This window comes from Aspergillus niger, assembly GCF_000002855.4.
Source record: "Aspergillus niger supercontig An11".
Classification (NCBI taxonomy): Eukaryota; Fungi; Ascomycota; class Eurotiomycetes; order Eurotiales; family Aspergillaceae; genus Aspergillus; species Aspergillus niger.
The window spans coordinates 2,254,760-2,277,605 of record NT_166526.1 but is presented as its reverse complement, the minus strand read 5'-3'; the positions used below and the strand labels follow the sequence as shown (position 1 = coordinate 2,277,605).

At 50.6% G+C, this 22,846-nt stretch overlaps 6 protein-coding genes across 6 annotated transcripts; 4 read left to right on the top strand and 2 right to left on the bottom strand.

Moving 5' to 3' along the window:
- Positions 1-2: 2 nt before the first annotated feature.
- An11g09540 (uncharacterized protein) lies at positions 3-4,352 on the bottom strand (the record flags this gene model as incomplete). Its single annotated transcript, XM_001394875.1, has 4 exons — positions 3-3,238; positions 3,325-3,796; positions 3,859-4,018; positions 4,072-4,352. The coding sequence occupies 4 exons, from the start codon at positions 4,350-4,352 to the stop codon at positions 3-5; spliced, it is 4,149 nt and encodes a 1,382-aa protein (XP_001394912.1).
- A 707-nt stretch (positions 4,353-5,059) lies between these two features.
- On the bottom strand, positions 5,060-9,004 carry An11g09530 (uncharacterized protein; the record flags this gene model as incomplete). The annotated part of the gene is made up of 10 exons (XM_059750512.1): positions 5,060-5,288; positions 5,351-5,961; positions 6,042-6,158; positions 6,217-6,342; positions 6,399-7,598; positions 7,647-7,799; positions 7,856-8,473; positions 8,565-8,659; positions 8,711-8,837; positions 8,927-9,004. 10 exons carry the CDS (start codon positions 9,002-9,004, stop codon positions 5,060-5,062), a joined length of 3,354 nt encoding a protein of 1,117 aa, XP_059601672.1.
- An 839-nt stretch (positions 9,005-9,843) lies between these two features.
- On the top strand, positions 9,844-11,760 carry An11g09520 (uncharacterized protein; the record flags this gene model as incomplete). The annotated part of the gene is made up of 4 exons (XM_001394873.1): positions 9,844-10,182; positions 10,270-11,323; positions 11,371-11,552; positions 11,608-11,760. 4 exons carry the CDS (start codon positions 9,844-9,846, stop codon positions 11,758-11,760), a joined length of 1,728 nt encoding a protein of 575 aa, XP_001394910.1.
- Positions 11,761-12,430: 670 nt separating this feature from the next.
- An11g09510 (uncharacterized protein) lies at positions 12,431-13,632 on the top strand (the record flags this gene model as incomplete). The annotated part of the gene is made up of 3 exons (XM_001394872.3): positions 12,431-12,458; positions 12,514-12,771; positions 12,827-13,632. 3 exons carry the CDS (start codon positions 12,431-12,433, stop codon positions 13,630-13,632), a joined length of 1,092 nt encoding a protein of 363 aa, XP_001394909.1.
- A 350-nt stretch (positions 13,633-13,982) lies between these two features.
- An11g09500 (40S ribosomal protein eS4) lies at positions 13,983-15,129 on the top strand (the record flags this gene model as incomplete). Its single annotated transcript, XM_001394871.3, has 4 exons — positions 13,983-13,996; positions 14,136-14,273; positions 14,345-14,629; positions 14,790-15,129. The coding sequence occupies 4 exons, from the start codon at positions 13,983-13,985 to the stop codon at positions 15,127-15,129; spliced, it is 777 nt and encodes a 258-aa protein (XP_001394908.1).
- A 6,148-nt stretch (positions 15,130-21,277) lies between these two features.
- On the top strand, positions 21,278-22,806 carry An11g09490 (uncharacterized protein; the record flags this gene model as incomplete). The annotated part of the gene is made up of 3 exons (XM_059750511.1): positions 21,278-21,895; positions 22,020-22,439; positions 22,495-22,806. 3 exons carry the CDS (start codon positions 21,278-21,280, stop codon positions 22,804-22,806), a joined length of 1,350 nt encoding a protein of 449 aa, XP_059601671.1.
- Between the last annotated feature and the right edge of the window lie 40 nt (positions 22,807-22,846).

The following is a 22,846-nucleotide window of genomic DNA, read 5'->3' as shown; positions in this document are numbered from 1 at the left end:
TCTCAAAGCCCAAGCAGCTCATTGAGTTTATCGAGAGCAGTAGGTTCAAGTTCGTCTTCCTCCTCAAGGATCTCCTCGCATTCGTCCTCTCCCTCGACATTTTCCTCCACAAGTGGTGTTGCTGCGGGGCTTGCAATGACCGGCTTGACCATCTTGGGCAATTCGCTAAATGTTACATTGTCATCGATGTCTAACAATGATATCTGTTCTCTACCGGGAGTGCTTGAAGACGCGGATGGAGGAGAAGGCGATAAAGCGGGTACGTCTGAGATGCCTATATCAAGGAGTTGATCGATGATGCTCTCGCTACTCTCCGCGCTTGCGTGGCCAGTGGAAGGACCCGCAGTGGAGATTGGCTGAGCGTGCGATGCATTGGCTGCGCGTTCCTCGTCTGTGAATAGGCCGAACGGGTCTTCGTACAGGGTATCAGGTTTATCTGCAGCCTGTCGGACCTTGGCCGGGCCATGTTCCACAGGATCGGGGTTGAGTGCTGCAGGTTGATAGACATCGTAAAGCCCACGTGCAACTCTACCCAGTATATGGGGAAGAATCCAGGGAAAGCTGATAAGAGGCAGTTGATTTATCTTGGGAGTTCCATGTTGTGGAGATTTCTCACGATGCTTCCTGAGCGCCTGGGTCATTTCTTCATGCGTGACACGGTACATCGCGACTGCTAGTGGTGCGAGCAGCTCGAATGTTCTACCTTCTACCTTGTTGTAGCATTGCTTTCTGAAAGTTTCGCGGTGCGCGGCTGAAATTGCACCAATCTCTTCGTGGAATTTGTAGTCCTTGCTCATTTGTGAATGATTAAGGATAAAGGTAGACCAAATTTCAAATTCGGTCTTGATCTCGTGCTGTGCCATGATCCGCCGTATGGCTGTGTCGTGTTCGACCTTGAGATTCTTTGCGAATGTATAGAGGTCTTCGTTGACTTCGATCGAACAGTTCAGGATACGCTCGTCGAAAGGCATCTCCAGGCTTGGCACGAAGTCCACCCTCTCCACGGCGTCATAAAGCTGACCGAGGATCTTTTCGGAGTGATAAATTAGGTCTTTCGGCTTAGGCTTCTCCATGAAGTGAGGCCACCTTCGTGGCTGAAGATTGCGGGTCATGATAGCCGGTCTTCCTGTCTTGTTGTAGTCTACAGCATCGGAATGGAGCTGAGCCAGCCGGATACACTTTTCTTCGTTGACGCCATCCTCAAGCTGATCTGCCCAGGCAACATGGGCGTGAGCGATCGTTGGAAGGCTGTCATTTTTCATGTACATGACGAAGAAAGAAGTGACCTCATCGACGGTGACATCGTGGTCTAGATCCTGGGCCTTGTTGCTTGTATAGCGCATTGGGTCTAGGAACCAATCCTTGTGAATTAGATCCTGATCCCAGATAATCAGGTAGTCATCACCATCGAGGTCTCCACCGGAACACATGCTGGCGATATCTCGATCGCCGGTTTGCGGTAAGACGACCACATCACGGAGGCTGTGCAACTCAGGCACGTTGACTGCCCTGACCACACGAATGTCACCTGGGTGAAGAGAGGGATTTCGTGCCAATATACAGAGCCCTTCGATGACTTCATATGTTGCACCGTCCTCGGAGGCTTCTGAACGAGGAATCTGAAGAAATATCTCTGGTAATGCTGCCAGCTTCTGCTCGAGAGAAGCGTCTTTCTTTGGTATCTTATCATAGAAGTAGCCCTTGAGAATCCCCGTCTCATCCATAACTCCTAGTAGATTTGTGCCTTTATCAATAACAATCTTCGCCTTTTCCTTCAAATACTTGATATGCCAGGTCCGCCACAATGCTAGGATAGATGTGAGGAATGGCTCCTTAGATCGCCGGAAACCATCAGATACCATTTGACTGACGGTCAGAGTCGTCTGATTCGGATCAACGTACTTTTTGAGTACCTCGATTGCTCGGGAGTCACTTTCCATGGCCTCATCGAGAGCACGCAGCATGGACTTGAGCTTAGCATGAAACACCTCGTCGGGAACCCCGAGGGTAGACATGACAAGTATCAGCTGGCGGTTCAAAGTAGCCATTGAGAACTGAGACCATCGAATAATATCCAAGCCATTATGGACGGTCGGAAACTTATTTTGACTCTCTCGAATGTGGATCTCTTGCGGCTGGGCATCGGAAGAAACAGCAAGCATACCCTTACAGCCCCCGAGACGGAACTGAAAAGCCGATGGAGGCTCGCCCGTTGGCGTCTTGATCTTAAGCTCCGTCATTGCCATTTGCGCAAGGAACCTCGAGATCTTTCCGACCCCATCTGAAAAGGTGTAGCCATTTCTTTCCACATCAGGAATATTGCGTATCTGTACCGGACAGCCAGCTACTGCTCGAGTTGTTGAGAAACATTGGCCTAGTCGTGCTGCGTATTTGGCCACATTGCGAATATCACTGAAATGACCCATCCAAGCACGGATATTGGCTGCTGTAAGATCAGGCAATGGAGCAAAGAAGTAGGCCCCATGCTCGCGGAATTGGGAGTTTCCGAAAGCAAGAAATTCGTACCGTCTGTCTCCAATGACAATGCCATTTGCCAGTGCTCGCTTGATGCGAGTGAATATCTCATCATTAGAATTATCACTTCTAGCATTGATGCGACCATAAAGTTTCTCATCCGTGAATCGAACCCTGAGGAAGCGATCCGCATGTTCCATGTAACGCCTAATAATCCGGTTCGAGATGTCCACTGACGGTAGATTATAGTATACGGTGCTGGGTGTGATTGTGGCAGATCGCATGTGACAGCAGTACGGAGGTATCTTTGCCTTGGTGGCTCTAATGCCTCTGACAAAAGGAAGGTCAAATATCTTCATAGGGTCGTAATACTGGTGTTTTTGGCCTGCCACATTCTCCAGAAGTTTTCTTGCCTTTGCTTCCCCGAGCTCAGCCAATTTGACAGCGAACTCATGCGTCATGGTAAACTCGGAAAGGTAGCCATTAGAAATACAAACTTCAAGCTGATACCGAACGGGGAAGGGCAGAGGGACATAAGTAGAATCAATCAGGTCATTCAATGACGAAACTGACAAATTTGAGGCATCGGATAGATCGATCCACTTCCACACAGGCGGCACCCTCTCTTGTCTATCGTCCCATTGGATAAAGCGGTCTGTGTCCTCAATAGCGATATTATAATCCCGGAAAATTGCACAAAGCTGAGTGAAGAGCTCCTTCTTGCAATCGCTAGGATAACTGATTCTGAAGGCATTCCATCGACCTGCGGGAAATTGAAAAGTTAGCCAGAGGAAAGACAAAAGTGATCAAGAGGACTAAGTTTTGGATAGGAAACGAGGTAGCGCATACCTATGTCTATGAGAGGTTTTTGCCTTGGCAAGCTGACTGGAAGCGTAGATAAGCTGAGAGGATTGTGGACAATATGTGTCTGCCGGTACCAGCAGTCCGAGTCTCTCCAGCTTCCTGGCTCATGGAAGGTGGCATTTATATCGCTGATTCGGCGGTGGTACATGGGAGGGGAGTCGAGCACGGTCAAGTGAGATATGACCCTAGTTGTAATATTGCACGACTGGAAGATTTTGCCCAGCTGCCTTAGGGGAATCCTAAGACGATAGTTGTGCCATGTATCCGGTGCAGACGTTGAGGTTGACTTATTACCGGAACTGAGTATCTGGAGCTGGAAGAAGACGTGCAGCTCCCTCAACTTCAGATTGAGTAGCAGGAAGGGTTTCCCGAGTGGACCGGCTTCGATTGTCCGCATTGGTAGAAGTGTTGTTTCGTTGAGCATAACTCCAATATCCAGTGAGGAGATCGGGATCGTCTGAAAGAGAAGGTACACCAGATGAGAGTTGAACTTCTGTGTTTGCGGTTGGAAATACTTACGAGCTCGGCTGGATAGCGGACGTTGGGACGAACGGGACTCGGAATTTCAAGCTCTGAGGGCCTGGGCGCTTCGAGAGTTACAAATATGCGTCCCTCTTGTCCGCTCGGTAGCTTTATACTGTAAGAACCGCTTTTCCAGAAATCGGTACGCGGTGGCGGTCTGGTGGATAGTTAGTGATGACTGAAAATTTCAAGACATAAAGGAAGACCAACTTAAAGCGAATTTTCCCCCTCGACTCCAACTGGCCATGATGGTCTTCATAAATGTCAATCGAAAAGATTGTGCCTTCGCTTTTAAATGTCTGCCAGATAGTGCGGGCAGTGACTTGGCGAGGCAGCCCAGTAAGTTTTATCCCAACACTAGCCCACGATCTCCATGGAGCTGGAGGAGGCAGTATGTTATGGAGACGTTGTTGTCCCCTCGGCTGCTTCCCTTGCCCCCTCGAGTATGCTCCCTGGACCCCCATATGCTGTTGCTTGCCTCGATAGGGCATGGCTGCTGCAGGCTGGGCAGACTTAGGGGCGGATGAGGCGTGTGAGGGAAAGGGGGCAGAAGGATATAGCGGAGGGAGAGGGGAATGTGGAAGGGAAGACGAGGAGAGAAAAGGAGAGGAAGAGGAAGAAGAAGAAGAAACCGGTGGTGAAGGGAGGGGGAAGTGAGGTGAGGAAGAAGGTGAGCTGGCAGTGAAGTGAGGAAGAGCCCGGGAGATAGAGGAAGACGGAGAGAGAAAGAGAGAGACATCGGGAGAATTGGCTCTTGAGTGAAGCTCACTCCCGCTGTCCGGGGATAGAAGTTCGCAATCATCTTCTGAATGCATCTCCATCAGCTTCCACTGTTCAGTAAGATTTCCTGCTCACCCGGTTCTGTTCCTACTGACTATCCGATTTACTGGAAGTCTTAGTGATTTGATAGACCAGGTACATAGAAGAGCACTGTGGCTGGCATCGCAAACAAGACTAGACTGAGTGCACATACACTGATCATTTGAGCCGGGAAGTAGAACTAAAGCAGAAAGGGAAAGTTCCCGTGGCAGCTGGGGCTTTTTCTAGTTCATCTCCAGTGTTAAATATGTCTTAGCTATGTGGCTCGACCAGTCGGAAACTTCCTGCGGGAACCAACCATAGTCCAGGATAGAGTTGAAAAGTGAATGAGGCGAAATAAGCCACAGCGATTGCATATTCCCCTGTGGAAGTTGAATTCTCACAGTGACACACCATTAAGTGGAGCTTCCGGGCGTTTGGCCATGGCCCTTCTACTCTTCAGATGCGCCGCCACGGAGCAGCCTGACCGGGGGCTGCAGGCCGAGAGTTCAATGTGGCTTGGATGAACACGAATGCTATGGATAGCGGTCCAATATTCTAGGCTTAGCCCCTGATTTAGGTACTTTAGAACCGGACAAATCGGACTAAGTGCGTCTGAATGATTGTAGCTAGGCCATCATACCAACTAACATGCTATATACAGATATTTCAATTCTTGTAAGTCTCGTACTACTGCTGTGTCTGTGAGTATGGAATGGGATCATTGGTCGCTGATAAAGATGTGCTTGTGAAGAGGAAGTCTTTTGAAAACTCCAGGTCCATGTCCAGGTCTATTTGCTGAAGTTGGTTCTCCTCCAGGCTGCCACGAGTCCGAACTTGGTCAGAAGTGCCACATTCGCTGCGCTGCGACGCGGGACTCCGCTGTCCGCCCGGCTGGCTATTCAAGTCGGCATCTTCGAGGGGTGTTCGTCTGTGCTGGGGTGTTACATTCCTCGACTTCCTGCCGACCCTCATGTGTTGCGATGATGAATCAGTCGCGGGAAATGCATTATCTATAGTCCTCTTCGGACTACGGCTGGTAGGGGAAGACAAGCTATTTTCGAATGGTTCCACCTGTGAGTTCCCAGGCTGGGTTTGCAAATCGTCCTCCGTCGGCGGCGTTTGCTGTGTTGTGGCTGTCTGGGAGGACCTTGCACCAGGCTTCCTCGTCTGTTTGTTCTCGGGCCTCGTCCCGTCGGTCTCGACCCGGATCCCCATAACATTCATTAGGCGTCCGATATGTTGCTGGGCTTCAGAGAACTCGCGGGCTTTGGCTGCTCGTTCATTCCGTAGTTGTTGCACCTATAGTGACATATAAGTGAATGCTCAAGCACACAGATAGGGAGAAATCTTCGCATCCCTCTGGTCGATCCTTGTCTTACCTTCTTCTCCAGGTGGTGTATCCGCTTATCCTTCGTTTGCAGCTCCTTGGTGGCGTCGGATGCGGCAGCCTGCATATCCATCCGCAGCGCGAACATTTCTTCCTTTTGGGCCTCGTACTATTAAATATGCATTAGAAAGCGAGCTCCCCGTACACAATCGATCCATTAATCGTACCTTTGCATTTGCCGCCGAAAGTTGAGTCTCATAATCTCTGACAGTTTCTCGTTCCCCTCGAAGGTGCCCCTCGGCTTTGTCAAGCGCGGACGCCAACCTGTTGGATTCCGTCTTCTCTTCATCAAGCTGCCGAACCGATTAGTATCTTTTTATTCCTGCCGTAGGGATATTAGGAATTCTACCTGAATCCGAAGGGCTTCAATTTCCCTCTCAATTTCTGCTTTCTCGGTCAGAATCTGCCTTTGGTCTTCGTCCTTCTGGACTAAAAGCACTTCGCATTGTCTGAGTTTCTCTTCGAGCCCCTCCAAGTTCTGATTGAGGGATCCGTTCGTCTCAAGTAAGGACAACTTCTCTTTCGAGGTTTCACCTAGCGCGTTCTGCAGGTTTGTATTCTCCGTTCTTTGAGCCATGATTTCCTCCTGCAACGCTTCCAGCTGATCATCCCTTTCAGTTATAGATGCGATCAAGTCCAGCTCCCTAGTGCGGGCCTTTTCTACCTCGCTTGCCATGGTATCTTGGGACTCGCGCTTCTGATCTGCAAGGTCTCTTCGAGCTGCGTCGAGAGTTGCCGATAATTCTTCAGCGCGAATGGACGCAGCTTCCGCATGAGTCTCTAACCGAGAGATTTCCAGCCGAAGCCTGCCAATTGTATCGGATGCTTGTTGCAACTGCAGCTCCAATGCGCTATTCTGCTCTTGCAGATGCTGCGCGTCAGCTGAAATCGCGTTCCGCTCTTGCTCCATCGCCCGCAGTGGGGCTTCAACATTATCACATCGTTGCTCGAGATCATAGCACACCTCCTCCATCTTACGCATAATACTGTCATTCGATGCACGCGCATTGAGCATGAGTGCTTCTGACACAGAGGATCTCCAATCAGACCGCGAACTGGGACCGGAAAGGTCCCCACGGACGTTGAGTGGCGGATAGGTTTTGGCGGTCCGAATTGGTTCAGTTTCCGAGAATGAGCATTTATGCTTATGCAATAACTGCTTGTTTTGAGCCAGAAACATCTGCAAGGTCGCATTCCCAGCTATTGTGTCCTGGGTTTTGGTCTGTGATAGCACTGCATGGAGGTGGAAGGATAAAAAGTCGTATATTAGCTCATTCTCCAGTTGCGAACGTGCAACTCCGCATGTATGAGCGCCATGGCATGGTGATGAGAAGGGTTCCCTGGGAAAACTTTCAATTGTCTTCCACATGACTTGCTGGCATTGTTCAAGAGGTTCCGCAAATATAGCGGAGTTCAAGGATGCAGAATGCAGCCCTGTAACCAACGATTTAGCCACTAAAACATGAGCCAAGCTCGGAGAGCTGGTGGTATCTAAAGAAGAGACGATATATTCAAGCAGACTGCGTATCGCAGTCACCCCTAAACACGCCTTAAATATGGTTAGTATAGCCTCAAATGGCAACATGGGTCTACTTACCACACTTGCCCCTACAAGTCGCGGTATATACTCCAATGTCAGCACACCGAACACGAATTTGCTGTCTTGATTCATAAGCCTATCGACCGCAACTCGGGCTATATCGGTTGATAAAGTTGCAACTGGAAGCAGCGATGCCAGGAATGTCGCTCCCTAAATATAATTAGTAAACGTCCACTATTGTTATAATTTGGAGAAACCAGACATACTAGCAGTTGAACACCAGGGTCAATACCACTTCTGGTAATCTTCTCTCGTAACTTGGCAATCTTGGAGGCGTTTGCCTTAATCCAGGTGTCTCTCTGTTCTTGCTCGACTCTATCGCAAATCTCGATCGCCAAGCGGATACTCTCGGCTGCCTGGTCTACCGTTAAATCGCTGCAGCTATCAGAGCAAGCGAGGATAACGCGCAGGACGACAAGGTCCAAAGTTTTCAAGCCACGCTTGGGACCAAAGAAATGGTTAACACTTTGCAACCACAACGGAACAAACCGCACACAACCTTTCTCGGACCCAGAATCTTCTAAGGATGCCATGCGTGCAAAAGTTGCTAGACAAAGAAGATTTCCCATGTGGTCACTCAGGTTACGCAGCGTTTTCGTAAGCTCTACCTGAAGACTAGCCATCAATTCAGACGGGATCTCTTCGAGGAGCCGAGGTGACCTTCTAATGCCATTGGAGATTTGGTTCAGAGGTAGAATGTTTTCGGCGCGGGGATCCTCTCCCATTGTACGTATCATCTTCTCCATGAACAGTGTCAAGCGTGCCGGAATTATAAACTCGGGCGGTAGAGGAGACGATAGGATCGCGGTGCACACCAAGGCATACTGTGAAAGTGAGTGGATGAAGTCCGTAGCTCAACAGCATTGCTAGACACATGTGGCTGGCAGTTTTGCTTTGGGTAAGGGGCGAACAAACCTCAGACTTGTCATCGTCGGTAGCACCTTGAAGGAACTGATCAAGAAGACATGGATGTCGCTCGAGCAGAACATCCCTGACGGTTGGAACCGGTACTGCCTATATTTAGCCAAGCTAACGCAACTAGATACAGATGATGTGCTCACCAAAGATTGTAAGTAGAGGCAACGCGAAACGAGAGCGCGATAGACCATCGACAAGCACGTCAACTAGAGCCCCAATTTGACACGGCTTGTGAGAGGCCCACAGTTGAATGGATTGTGACGTTGTAGACTGCGCCAAACTATACAAGTCCTGTGTTCCAAATGGGTCAGTTACTAACGCATTGACCTAAGACACTCGCGTGGAGCGGCGGAATTTACCTGGAGTGAAGGTGCATAAGGCGCCGTAACAAGGCGCTCCACTTCGCGACTCAAGCGAATAATCTGTTGATCTGCCATGTCTGCTATACAACCTGACTCCATACATGGAGTACCCATGGACTGATCAATAAGGATCAAAGATAATATGGGGTTGTGCCGTTCCCCACGAGGTTATCATTAGCTTGTCTTCCGACTGCGGTGGGAAAGATTTGATGTTCTGTAGCCGGTTGCCCCATCAACAACGCGGCGCGGGCCATATGGAGCCCGGCAGATAAGCAAGTGGAGACAATGAGCATGATGCAAGAATAGCCGATGATTGCTTTATCAGAAGGTTCAATCGAGCTCTGTATAACTACTTATGTTGTCCCTCAGGGTGACAAGGTATAGCTGTCTTGCAGGATGATCTGCCTTTTTCGGTCCAATCCGAGCAATGGGTGCCTGTTCCTGCCAAGTCGTAGCCTGCCTGTGTTCCTGAGGCACCATCGGAGTTTTGGCCGATCGCGTCCAACTTCGGATCTACAAAGATGGACGATAAGCAGCCACCCCTCAAACGTGGGGATCAATCATCGTTGCTCACCATTCCCTAACGTGGGGGTGAACCTATTTTTCCGCACCTCTAGACTTGGACAAGAGCATTTCCGCTATCCAGCAAAGGCTGAGCAGTGGCATTCTACTCGGCCTATTTCCGATAGCTGCTGTACGTCTCATCCTTAGCTCCGATGACGTTTCTCCTCGCGCCGAGGCCAAGCTCCCATAGCGGACTACTACTGGATAATCAAAGACCCCATTTCGGTCCACGAAGCCTAGTATGTCTTTTCTAACCGGCTTTGGGCTGTAATATATATTGCTCAATTCCAACCCTTGATCTTACTGATAGCAATAATCTTCACTCCCTGTCGATCCGAGCTCGTTGGACCATGCGGCCGCTCAGCCAGGTGCCTCGGGCTTTCCCCGCACATCTCCGCGCGCTTCAATGCCGGCCCAGCACCCTCTCACCACGCCAGTTCTTTCCTCAACAAGCAGTGCGTTGGGCTAGTCAAAAGACAGGACATAAGAGCGACGGTAATGCAGGACAGGGAAATGATGCCAATACTGGGCCTTCTGGCAACCCTTCAGGTTCTCGGACTTCAGGCAGGACCCTGTTAGCCTCTGCCTTGGCTGCAGGCGTCGGCTATGCATATGCTGCGACGAGCGGACAGTCCCAGTCTCTGAATAGCAAGCAACCCCAGTATGGATCTGCGAAGGATTTTGAGAAGGTAGGGAACTGTCCAGCTCTCCCGTGTTCCCAATATATATAGTAGTATATTATGTGCACTTGACTGAACGTCTGTTTGAACAAACAGGCCATTGCAGAACTGCGAGCCACGCTAGGCGAAGAGGTCATCAGCACCGACCAAGACGATCTTCAAGAACATGGGTTTTCAGAATGGTCCAGCGTCAATGCTGATCGTCTGCCAGTTGCCATTGCCTACCCGGCGAATACAGACGACGTTTCAAAAATCGCTAAGATATGTCATAAATACAAGATGCCAATGATACCCTACTCCGGAGGTTCTAGTCTGGAGGCCAATTTTTCGGCCCCTCTCGGCGGGTTGACCATTGATTTCGTGACGATGAACAAGATACTCGAGTTGCACGAATCTGATATGGACGTTGTAGTTCAACCGTCCATTCAGTGGATGGATCTGAATGAGAAGATTAAGGACAGCGGTCTCTTCTTCCCCGTTGACCCTGGACCGTCTGCAATGATAGGTGGTATGATTGGAACAAACTGCAGTGGAACCAATGCCGTGAGATACGGGACCATGAAAGATTGGGTAATCAACCTTACTGTCGTGCTGGCAGATGGTCGTGTCATCAAGACACGCCGACGTCCACGCAAAACTTCAGCCGGGTATAACCTGACGGGAATGTTTGTTGGGTCTGAAGGAACACTTGGTATTGTGACTGAAGCTACCCTGAAATTGACGCCAATTCCAGAGCAGACTCGCGTCGGCGTGGTGACCTTCCCCACTATACGTGATGCTGCATCCACTGCCATGCAGCTCGTTCGAAAAGGGATTCAAGTACAGTGCATGGAGATTCTTGATGAGATACAGATGGATGTCATCAACCGCGCTGGAGGAACTGGAAGAACATGGAAGAAATTGCCCACTCTGTTCTTCAAGTTCTCCGGCACCAAGGCGGGGGTCGCGGACAGTATTAATCTGACTAAAGCACTAGCAAAGAACAACAACGCAAGCTCGTTTGAATTTGCAAGAGATGAGCGAGAAGCACATGATTTATGGTCTGCGCGAAAACAATCGCTATGGAGTATGCTGGCGCTAAGAGAGCGAGGATCCGAAGTATGGTCAACCGACGTTTCCGTACCGATCTCTAGATTGCCAGACATTATTGGTATGTTTTTTCATGGCCCAGTACTGGACGTTAGCTGATCATAGTAGAAATCTCCAAGAAAGAACTCGATGACCTTGGAATCTTTGCCAGTATCCTCGGGCATATTGGAGATGGTAACTTCCACGCAAGCATCTTATATGATCGCACTATCCAAGAAGAAAGGGAGCGAGTAGAAAAGGTTGTGTACGACATGGTTGATCGTGCATTGGAAATGGAAGGCTCTTGCACTGTAAGACATCTGCAACCTGAACTTGTATCTGAACGCATGACTGACTAGTTACCAGGGTGAACATGGTGTGGGATTGGGGAAGAAAGATTCGCTGAAGAAGGAGCTTGGCCCAGCTACGATTGGAATTATGCGTTCTATCAAGAAGTCTCTCGACCCACACTGGTTATTGAACCCTGGCAAGATCTTCGATTATGAGGACGAAGCATAGATGGAGCATTCTAGTCTTTCAACTGAGGATGACATATGCACAGTCAATAACTATGGATGGACAGAATAATGTACATATCAAAGGCTAGAATCATAGCAACTATGTCTCTTTCAACCATATTGACCCCATCTTTGGTCTAGTGCAAGGGCCTAAAATGATGCCATTCTCATTTCTATAAGATCGGAGCAATCAGCCAATCATAATGGCGCAAAAGCTGCGGGATGGTTAGTCAGTCACTAGTGAGGGCTGAGTCACAGCGGGGCAGATGTGCTCCGGAGCGATATCGCAGTTTTAATCAGTAACGCCACTCTTGTCCCTCTCCAACTTCCGCATCGTTGTCTAAGAGGTGAGTGCAATTCGTTTTGTTTGCTCATAGTTCAATCACATCGTGGCCATTTTCCGGCGACTCAATTGTCTATCTTGTCACGATCTTCAAAAATGTCGATAGTGGGGATACAACTGTGCTTTCATCCCTTGCGGGGCTCCAACGGTTAAGGCGCTGCAACCGGACGTTGGCCATGTCTCCCCGTGAGCATGTTTCAATTGAGATTTTTGATGCCCACACTTTTGTTAAAACCGTCCATCGTTGTCTCGTTATCCACTAAAGACGAACAACTGACAATTATCAGATCACGAGAATCGCAGAGCGACCTACTCGATATCAAACAGAATGGCCTCGTATCCTAAGAAGAAGTGCGGTATGGATATACAACACTAGCTATTGCCTGTGGCTTCAGTGCTAATGACATACAGGTGTTTTGGGCGCCACCGGCTCCGTGGGCCAGCGTTTCATCCTCCTGCTTGCCGACCACCTCTTCCTGGAGCTGCACGCCGTCGGTGCGTCTGAGCGTTCTGCGGGCAAGCAGTACAAGGATGCCGTGAGATGGAAGCAGTCTACGGCTATGTCTGAGAAGCTTAGCACACTCGTCCTCCGCGACTGCAAGGCCGAACAGTTCGCTGACTGCGATCTCGTCTTCTCTGGGCTTAACAGCGACATTGCGGGTGATGTTGGTATGTGGTTCTTTTCCCAGGTGACAGTACTACCTGCTGATTACAAATTTTACAGAGATGGAATTCATCAAGGCCGATATCCCCGTCTTCTCGAATGCGAAGAACTACCGCAAGCATCCTCTCGTCCCTCTCGTCGTTCCCACCGTCAACCCCCAGCACCTGGATCTCATCCCTCACCAGCGCAAACACTTCGGCCTGAAGAAGGGATTCTTGGTTTGCAACTCCAACTGCGCAGTCATTGGCATTGTTATCCCATTCGCTGCCCTGCAGGCCAAGTTTGGACCCGTTGAGGAGGTGGAGGTCTTCACCGAGCAGGCTCTCTCTGGAGCTGGATACCCTGGCGTGCCCAGCATGGATATCCTGGACAACGTCATTCCTTTTATCAGCGGTGAGGAAGACAAGCTTGAGAACGAGGCCCAGAAGATCCTGGGCTCCTTGAACGCCGATGCTACTGCTTTCGAAGAGCAGTCCGGCCTACGGGTTGGCGCCACCTGCACTCGCGTTGGAGTTACTGACGGTCACATGGCATTTGTTTCCTTGCGCTTCAAGAACCGCCCTGCTCCCAGCGCAGAGCAGGTGGCTCAGGCCATGAGGGAGTACCAGTCGGAGGCTCAGAAGCTGGGCGCTCCTTCTGCACCCGCCCAGGCTATCCGAGTGTTCGACGAGCCCGACAGACCCCAGCCTAGACTGGACCGGGACATCTCCAAGGGCTACACCGTTAGCGTCGGACGGGTGCGCGACGGCAACGAGGGTGGCTACTTCGATCTCCGTTTCGCTGCTCTTTCGCACAACACCGTTATCGGCGCTGCTGGATCATCCATCCTCAACGCGGAGGTTGCTGTCATCAAGGGCTACATCTAAACATGTGAAGAGATCTATGGCATATAGCGATTAGACGGCGTCAGATATCCTTTTGTTTCTAGACATTTCAGCTACTAAAAGCAAAAAGCATTGAACATACGGAGTAAATCAAGCCTGGACCCAGTATTGCTTATGTAATGTGGATTGGCCCACAGGGGCTAGTACTGGTCGGGACTAGTGGGGTAAGACTTTGAACGGTACTAGTGCTAGGGCTAAGCCCCGCTGGCACCAGCCGCTAAGCGAAAAATGCAGATGGGCTGGATATCAGCCGCTGAAGTCCTTGTCCCGACTCCTTCTTTTCCTCGCGACACTTCGACAACTAACCGGTTCAAGTCGACAAAGCAGCCAAGATGCCTCGCGGACCGTGAGTAACACGCCCAATGTTGTTCTTACTGCATGCAGCGAGATTACCGGTGGAATTGCGTTTTCACAGGTCTATCTTCGCTACGGCAGGAGAATTGAAGATTTTGAGGAGCTGAAAACTAACCACCATGCTCGTACAGTAAGAAGCACCAGAAGCGCCTTAGCGCGCCTTCTCACTGGCTCCTGGACAAGATGTCCGGAACCTACGCCCCCAAGGCCTCCCCCGGTCCTCACAAGCTCCGGGACTGCCTGCCCCTGATCGTCTTCATCCGCAACCGGTACGAGCCATCCAGCGATTACGAAGGAACCGAAAGAGAGGATCGGAATAGGAGGACTGACAGGTTTATAGTCTCAAGTACGCCCTTAACGGCCGTGAGACCAAGGCGATCATGATGCAGCGTCTGATCAAGGTCGACGGCAAGGTCCGCACCGACCCTACCTACCCCGCTGGTTTCATGGACGTCATCGGCATCGAGAAGACCGGCGAGAACTTCCGTCTCATCTACGACACCAAGGGTCGCTTCACCGTCCACCGTATCCAGGCTGAGGAGGCCGAGTACAAGCTCTGCAAGGTCAAGCGTGTTCAGCTCGGCAAGGGCGGGATCCCATTCTTGGTTACGCACGATGCGAGAACGTGAGTGCATACTCTCTACAAGTTCCGCGTCATTCAGTCGTTGGACCAAGCTTTGGTTGATCGGCGGAGGACGACAGAACTAGAATCGCAGTTCTTTGCTGGAACACAGTAAGGAGCCGCAACTTCAGAACAAAGTGTGCTAACAAGGGCTTTTTTATAGCATCCGTTACCCCGACCCCGCCATCAAGGTCAACGACACCGTGAAGATCGACATTGCCACTGGCAAGATCGCCGACTTCGTCAAGTTCGACACTGGTGTTGTCGCCATGGCCACCGGTGGTCGTAACATGGGTCGTGTCGGTGTCGTTACCCACCGTGAGCGCCACGATGGTGGTTTCAACATCGTCCACATCAAGGACGCTATTGACAACACCTTCGCCACCCGTGAGTCCAACGTCTTCGTCATCGGTCAGGACAAGCCCTGGATCTCCCTGCCCAAGGGCAAGGGTGTCAAGCTCTCCATCGCTGAGGAGCGTGACCGCCGCCGTGCCCTCCAGTAGATGTGGCATGGTAAGTGATGTAGGCTGCCGGAAAAATAAAAGCGTTGCAAAATTCCGCTGTGGCGATGACATCTTGTCTTGCTTTGTGGACCTGTATGACGCCGGTTACGATAATTATATGAAGCGTTATCCAGAACAAAAAAAGAAAGAATTGTCTACAGGACACAAAGTTACACCTGTTACTGTACCGTAGACTTGTACACTAAAGCAAGGTCAAGATGCCAAGTCTGTCTACCTATGATAGTATGATACCATTGTTTCTGAAGCCCTTTAGTTCCATTCCTAGGATTTGTATCTGGGCCAACTGCAGTAGGACACTTTTTTTATTCTTACCACCTCCCCAACTTTCCCACTTGTCCCCGTTTTCATCTGTCCATTTCCCGGACCCATTCATGGAGCAACTCCGCCGGATACTCCCGTGCCACTCCAGCAGATCTATCTCATCCACGTAAGTCTTTGCGCAGATGCTATTTAGACGGCCCGTCGCCTCGAGTCCACCCTGTCGTGACCTCTAACAGGGATGCTACGGCGCCGGGGAGACAGCAGGGTGGGATACTCGATGCAATCTGTCCATGGGTCTTGGAAAAAATTTACGTCTCACATTCCAAGCCGGGAGCCAACCGATCCAAATGGGAAGCTGCACTTGAAGGAGGAGTGAACAGTGGCTGGAGCAGTTGGCCGAAGTCGACCTGGTGCAGTGGTCGACCCATCAGACTATGAGGAATTGCGAGTCTTGGGGGGTCCTCCTGTGCTGCCTTGGTTTCGTTGAATCCAGCCAACCGAACATCTCCTTTGGCCCATCTACTCTGTACAAGGCTACAAGTAGGAATGTAACACGTCAACTGGGCTGCTGCAGGTCAGTATGGATCTTCTCCTCATCCTTCTCCTCTTCTTATTCCCACCCCTCTTTTTCTTTACCTCCTCTCCCCAGCCGTGGGGGTTAAGTGGACTGGGAGGGATTTAGCGAGAAGAGACGGGAACTAGAACGGAAAAATAAATACTTAATAACAAATGTGAGTTGTGGTGTGGATGAGAAGATGGCGGAGTCTTTCGACGGACTGGCAATCTAGTTCGTTCTTGGTTGCTGATGCCGGTGCAGATTGCAGGTGCCGCTCTAGTCGCACACTGATGGGATGGGATGATAAGAGAGGAATTGATTCATCTGGACACATCCTCCTGCCGGCGCCCCTTTGGCCCGATTCCTCCTCCCCTCGATCCTCGGCATATCAAAGGAAGCGCCAAACTAATCGGGTGCTGACCATGCAGACTTAGCCACCATGTCGCATGGGTTAGTTTGCGTTAAGTCAACTGACAAGTCATCTTGACCTAGGCGATCTCACTGTGATTGATAATTGATATTCGACCATCGCCGTGGTCGGACTCCCCTTCGATCCACGCCTTCTGGCGCTCGGGATGGTTCGGTTAAGCTCAGAAAACAGGATCAAAAGGGGGGGAGGGAAGATGGGGTTGCGATCCATCACTTGCGGATTGCGCCTTTGCTTGAATGTTTTCTTTTTTCCACCTCCATATCTTACTTTCCTCTGTCGACCATCTCCGCTCAATTTTATTTTATTTTATTTCATTCCCCCCCTCTCTTCTTTGGTAGAAAGGCTTGCCCACCATCTTGCCCTTTGCGGATGGAGGTGCCTTAGGTTCTTGGATGTTCCTCGGCCATGTCAGTCAGGATACCGGCAGGATTCGTCCGAGGGATCAAGGCGGCACGATCATCGAGCGAAAGGTGGCATCGCACACTTGTATCACGGTGTCCGTTGCTCAGTCCAAGGGTATTCACATATTGCTTCCCCCGAGCCCTGGAAAAAGCAGAAGATGCTCGGCAGTGGTCTTCTCTCCGTTTGGTAGATGTGTACGAAGGTTATATACCTACCTGACCTGTGAGCGAGGCCTTCGAAATGTTTGTCTCAAGCCACGGTGACATAGCCCGCCCGTTAACTCGCTTCTACACACACGCACTCGCCCACGCAGACCATACATACTTCCTTAGCCTCCGAGCCAGGATTCATGCATGCTGCACGTCCAGAACCAATCCGGGTCTAGCGGGCCACGTCTATCTGGGTGGACAGGTCTCTGTCCCGGAATATGGGTGACCAAGCTATCATGCTTCCCACAGTGGCCAACTATAGGCTTTGGCTGTAAGCAGCCCCCACGCATCTGCACGGCAGATGGCTTGTGAAAGCGATTGTTTTCGCACAACATCACAGCATGCGGGAGACACAGAGAGCAATCATGTAGGTAGGTATGTATGTATGTATGTATGTATGTAGACATCATATGTAAGTAAGCGGCCATGTTAGAGACGGGGACCAGGCAACCGAGTGACAACATAGCTACGGACTACGAGTTGTACTTATCTAGGCTTTGGCAAGGTCTCAACAACCGTTGCGCTCTTGCAGGAGGACTCCTCCCGCCCACATACAAGCCCAGTCAGCCACCCATCAATAGCTGTCGCTTGCTATGGCTGTGGCTATCCGCTCCGAGTTCTGGACCTCCCGGGCCGTGCAAGTGAAGTAAGTACAGGGGCGTTGAGGTTCCAGGTCACCCTCTCTCTGCATACGACAGCTCAGCGACACAGCCCTGTTCTTGCAGGACGGTAACCATACTGGTCTAGACGTAGAATCTGGCTAGGAAGCAAAAGTGGTGAGTCGTGACACAAAATGGAGGGAAGCTTCAGTTCGTTCGCTTCTTGGACGTCCTGTCTCCTCCTCAAGGAACGCCCGTGGCCGCGAAAACGGGGGCAGAATGAGCGGGTCTCAACTAATGGGGGTCATCACGGAATACATTCGCCGGAGTACTCCGCTCCAATGTCGAAGATTCCTTACTCTTCCTGGATGCTGTTGAATGGCACAACGTGGAGGGAAGCCGGGTGCAGCGGCGCTTCCGTGGCTATCTGCAACCCGCAACTTCCGGTGTCTGATGATTGCAGCAGGATGCTTCAAATGGCTGATTCAAGGTTTGACTGCTTTTTGGGGCCTCTTGTGGTCATCGACGATATTGCCTTCAGAGTCAATGCAGAGACATCTGGTCTAATAACTAGACAGCAAGTTGATGCCGGGCACACCAGGGTTTCTCCTAAGCGGGCCCCCTAATTCTATCCTTTTATTGCCCTGCGCCACAATATCTGGCTGGTTTCTGGTAGTCTAGTGGATGGGAGTTTCGGGGTGGAGATACTCGATCACCCAATTCCGCCCATTCCACCCGAAGGCGAAGTTTAGCTTGTCTCGATAGTTTCCAACCTTCTGGGTAGATGTTCCGAGGGCGGGTATCCACGCGTTCCTGAGAGTTAGGATCAATCAAGGCACCAGGTACCGTGGAGAAGCAAAGAGGAAGAATATTGAAGGATTTACATTTCTTCACTGATGCATTGTAGTACTCCAGAAGAACAACAGAGCAATTGAATTGTTTTCTTCTTTTCTTGCTGGTGGATCCTGCTTGGCGAAAAACGACACCCACCGCCACGAGCTCCTCCACTGCTGCTCTCATCTCCATTTACTCTCTTTTCTCTCCCACTTGCTATTGGTATCATGGTCAATCCTTCCTTAGTGACCGAATCCACAACTGTCTTGTTCCCCCCCCGGTCTGTGGGACATGCAACGTCGGCTGTCGAGGGTAACACTGGAGAGAGGTTGACCCTGGCTGGACACGTCCGAGGCCAGTAGTTAGTTAGTTAGTCTAGCTTTCTATTTATCCCCAGTCCGCCGTCGTCATCATTCCTACCTCGGTCTGGGGACGGATCCGAGCTGGACTGGACTGGAGTTGAGAATCCAAAATTTCACAGAGAATAGGATAAACCAATGACGATGAACCCGGCGAGGTCCATCAGGCCATCTGGGGCCGCTAGAAGGAAAGCAGACTCCAATTGTTCGCCAGGAAGCAAAACCCCCCGATCGCCATCGCCCCGATCAGCGGCGATACGCTTTTCTGCATTGCACTCGCTTCACCCACTAATTTAGTTGCAGCTGTAGCAAGAGAGGTTGCGAGCCACCCGATCTGGTTTTCTTCTTTGGTTTTTTTTAGCATTTCACACAGGGAGATGGATACGACTATCTACCATGCTGGAGACAATATTCGTGTGTGACCGGCTTTCGACACAGCATCTCTCTGGCCAGCTAAGCTAGAAAGCAGGACCAGCTGGTGGGTCCCCACAGCGGACTTGGGAGGAGGATCAGCCCTTCATGCTTCGACATCATCATCATCAAGACTGTGACAACGATGACTTTGCCTCTGCCTTTGCCTTTGCCTTTGGCTTACTCTCAGCCGTGCTCCTGGCGCTTGACGAAACTCGCCTCTCACTCAGCTGTTCCTCCTGTAGCTGCTGCTCAGTGGCTCGACTGCCTCGTCTTCTCCCGCGAGGCTGATGTATAGTTGACTTCATTAATATCCTGTCATTGTACACCGCTACAGCTCTTGGATACGAACAAGATTGATCTCTCTTTCTCTCCTTTCACAGTCTCTCTTTCTTCCTCTCTCTCTCCGCGTCTGGATGAGATGTGGCCCCAGGTGAACCTTCCAGAAATCGAAATAGTCCTGCATGACCCGGACCCTCTCGGGATGCTGTTGTGCACTCACAGTTCCATCTGTTCCCTCTTGCTCCATCCATCTTCTTGACCGCTTCTCTAATCTCTTCTGTATTGTGTATGATTTTCTTTCTCTCTCTCTCTCTCTCCAATTTCCTTTTTGGATTTTTGTTTACATTTTCTTTTTTTCTTTTTTCTTGTTCCGTCCTTCTAAATATTCAATTTCTTTTTCAAATTATTCTCTTCTGAAAATTCGTTCAATTTATCTTATTATATTATATTATTATTATGGTTATAATTATTTTATTTTATTTATTTATTTATTTATTTTTTTTTTTTTTCAATTCACTTCCCTTCTAGGTTTATCTCATATTTCTTTTCCACTCTAGAATGCTACCTGTTTGTTCCACTGGCCCGCCGTTGACTGGCGTCCTTTATTATTGTTGCTATTATCGGTCATACTATTGCCAACGGCCCCGATTATTTATGGAGACAACGATTATTGATGCTTGAATCCGGTTTATTATTCACAGCCCATGTAGGGAGGGTCTGCTCGGCTGCTCCTAGACGGGCCCCAAGACCTAACGGTCCTCCCAGGGGCCGGAGAATGCATTCCTTCCCTTGGCCACCAGTCGACGATTAAATGATGCGACAGCCAGCTCGCTTGATTGGAGTCGTCGGCCCACCGCTAGGCTTTAGCCATGATTTCAGCTCCTGTATCAAAAGGTAATCTCCGTCCCTTTAGCCTATCCTGGCTCCCGGGTCCCAGTGGTTCGGATCTGGATCAGCCCTCGTCTGCTCTTCTTCTTTCTGTCCTGTAATGCGCCACTTGCCGCCATGCTTTCTGGCCGCTCGGATGCCACAGGCAGCAGCAGCAGCAGAAGCAGCAGCAGCTTTCTTGTGCTCCGTTGATGGGAGCCCTCTCTCGCCTATCCAGCTCTCCCCGTGAGTTGTCAAACGTGGCAAAAGGTCTTGAAGAACGGAAAGTAGTCTGCACCAGCTGAAGGAAGATAAGCTCTATCATTCCATCGTGGCCAGTTTTCTGCAGATTTTCTCTGATGGTGCAATGCACGGTGCAATACAATAGAGCTAGCTGTTTGGATTAATCCCCTTATCTGGGTTTCTACTTCTGTTTTTGTTTCGGTCCCTGTTCCTGCTCTATTCAATCTACCCTCGTTCAAACCTGCTGGAAACCGGCCGGTGTGTCCTCGTCAACTACCCAATTTTGACCTTCCTTTGTGTACATCCGTTGCCTTGGGCTCGAGCCCTCTCCTCCTTCCGGTTTCCGTGAGGTTAGTCCCCGGCCTATTTCATCTGACGTCGTTTATTCCCTGCCCTATATGCCTGTCCTGGGGCGTTCTAGAATCTGACGGAGGTTGATATCAATACCTGGCATCGGGAAGGGCTTGGTTCCCGATCACACGTTGGTACTACATCCTACAGGGATAAAAGGACCCCCGGGAACAAGGTAGCGGTGTCCACTGCTACGTATTTCGTCACTATGTTGTTCTGTTGCTGAGTCGTACGTAGTCTCCTCCAGTGTCAAAAGGGACAGGCCGATCCCCTTCGTCGTTGTTTGAACAAAGATCCCGCAAAGCATTTTGACTGTTTCTGGCATGTCTGCGTATTCACCTTCGGCCGGCGTGCCGTTCCCGTGCATGTCGGGGCAGCCTTCCTACCTGGAACTGTTTCCCTCGGGCGAGATTCCCCATACCTTTTTCACGTATCAGTGGTGGGAGGACGAGGCCACCACTGTGTTCTGGGCCTTCGATCCCCATGAGATCAAGCGGGTGATCCGATTCGGACTGTTTCGAGACAACAACCTCCCGCGGAAGTCTCTTCAGAAACGCGATCCTCAAGCCATTACCGCGTTCCTGTACTCGCTCGTGGAGCCGCATGAGATGGCATTTATCGACAATCTGTCCCATTATCAGAAGGTCGAGGAGATTATCCGACGATGTCAGATCTCCGGTCCTCCTCTCGAGCCTTGGAGCTGGCTTCCTACCAAGCGAGATAGTGACCTGCCCTCGATAGCAATAGCAGAAGCCATCGACACAGAGAGTCATCTTCATTTCACGCGAATATCGTTCGAGGAACTGGTCCGCTACTTCCTGGGCTACCGAGCACCCTCGGTAGAGTGGTTTTTACAACAGCATACAGCGCTTTACATCCACCTGCTCAACTATCTGCAAATGTTCCCAGAGGAGCTGGGGAAGTACAAGGAGGTTGAACAGGTACGTAATTGGCATGCTAGCATCATGCACCGCTGCAAACGTGCTGACGCCGGAGCAGCATCTTCAGACTCGCAGCCCTTTTGCCCACCGTGCCATAAACCGGTGCCTACACGCCATGAGACAGCCAGTACCAGCCAGTCCGCCGTACCCGGGCTTCCAGTTCATAGCAGCGCCTATCCAGCAGCTATTCAAAGAGCATTTACCGAGTCTGAAGGCCATTCTGCTTGAGCTCTCAGTACTAGGGGTACGGTTTACCCGAACATACGTCCACGCCCGAGAGATGAACTGGACGAAGCCATTTTCGGTCGAAATCCCCCTGCTAGATGAGTTGGATTTGACGAACCCAGCCCCAGCTCTCGATTTTGCCAAGACAACAACCGCTGTCGACGAAGAGTACTTCTCAGGACTGAGCCATAAAAGCTTCGTGGAACCCGATGCCATAATCAAACGACTCCTTGTGCTATGGGAGCTACGCAGCCTGGAAGTGTGGGAATGTTGCACGGGACTACCAGACATGATAGGCTACATTCAGGAAATTGTCGAGGTACTATCTTTTCTGTGAGAGTGTATAACATGGAACCATATACTAACAACAGCAGGCCCTCTACACCTGCCGCAATTACCACTCCTTCACGTCGATACTCAGCGGTCTTTACAAGTACAGCACGTCCCACTCGACCTTCACGCATACCGACAGCGCCACCAACCGGATGACGCTGACTCCGGTGCTGCCCCCTGCACTAGCGTACCTGCTGGACCCGACAGAGAACTTTGTGGCCTACCGACAGGAGTTCCAAACATCGCCGGGCCTCCCTTTCCTCTTCCCGCACATTAGGGAGTACCAACAGCACGGCCCGCCAGCCCTGCACCAACTGTTCCAGCAATTGCAACGTCAGGTACCCACCAACTAGACTAGTAACACACGTGGCGGTGGTCTGAGCTTGGGGCAAC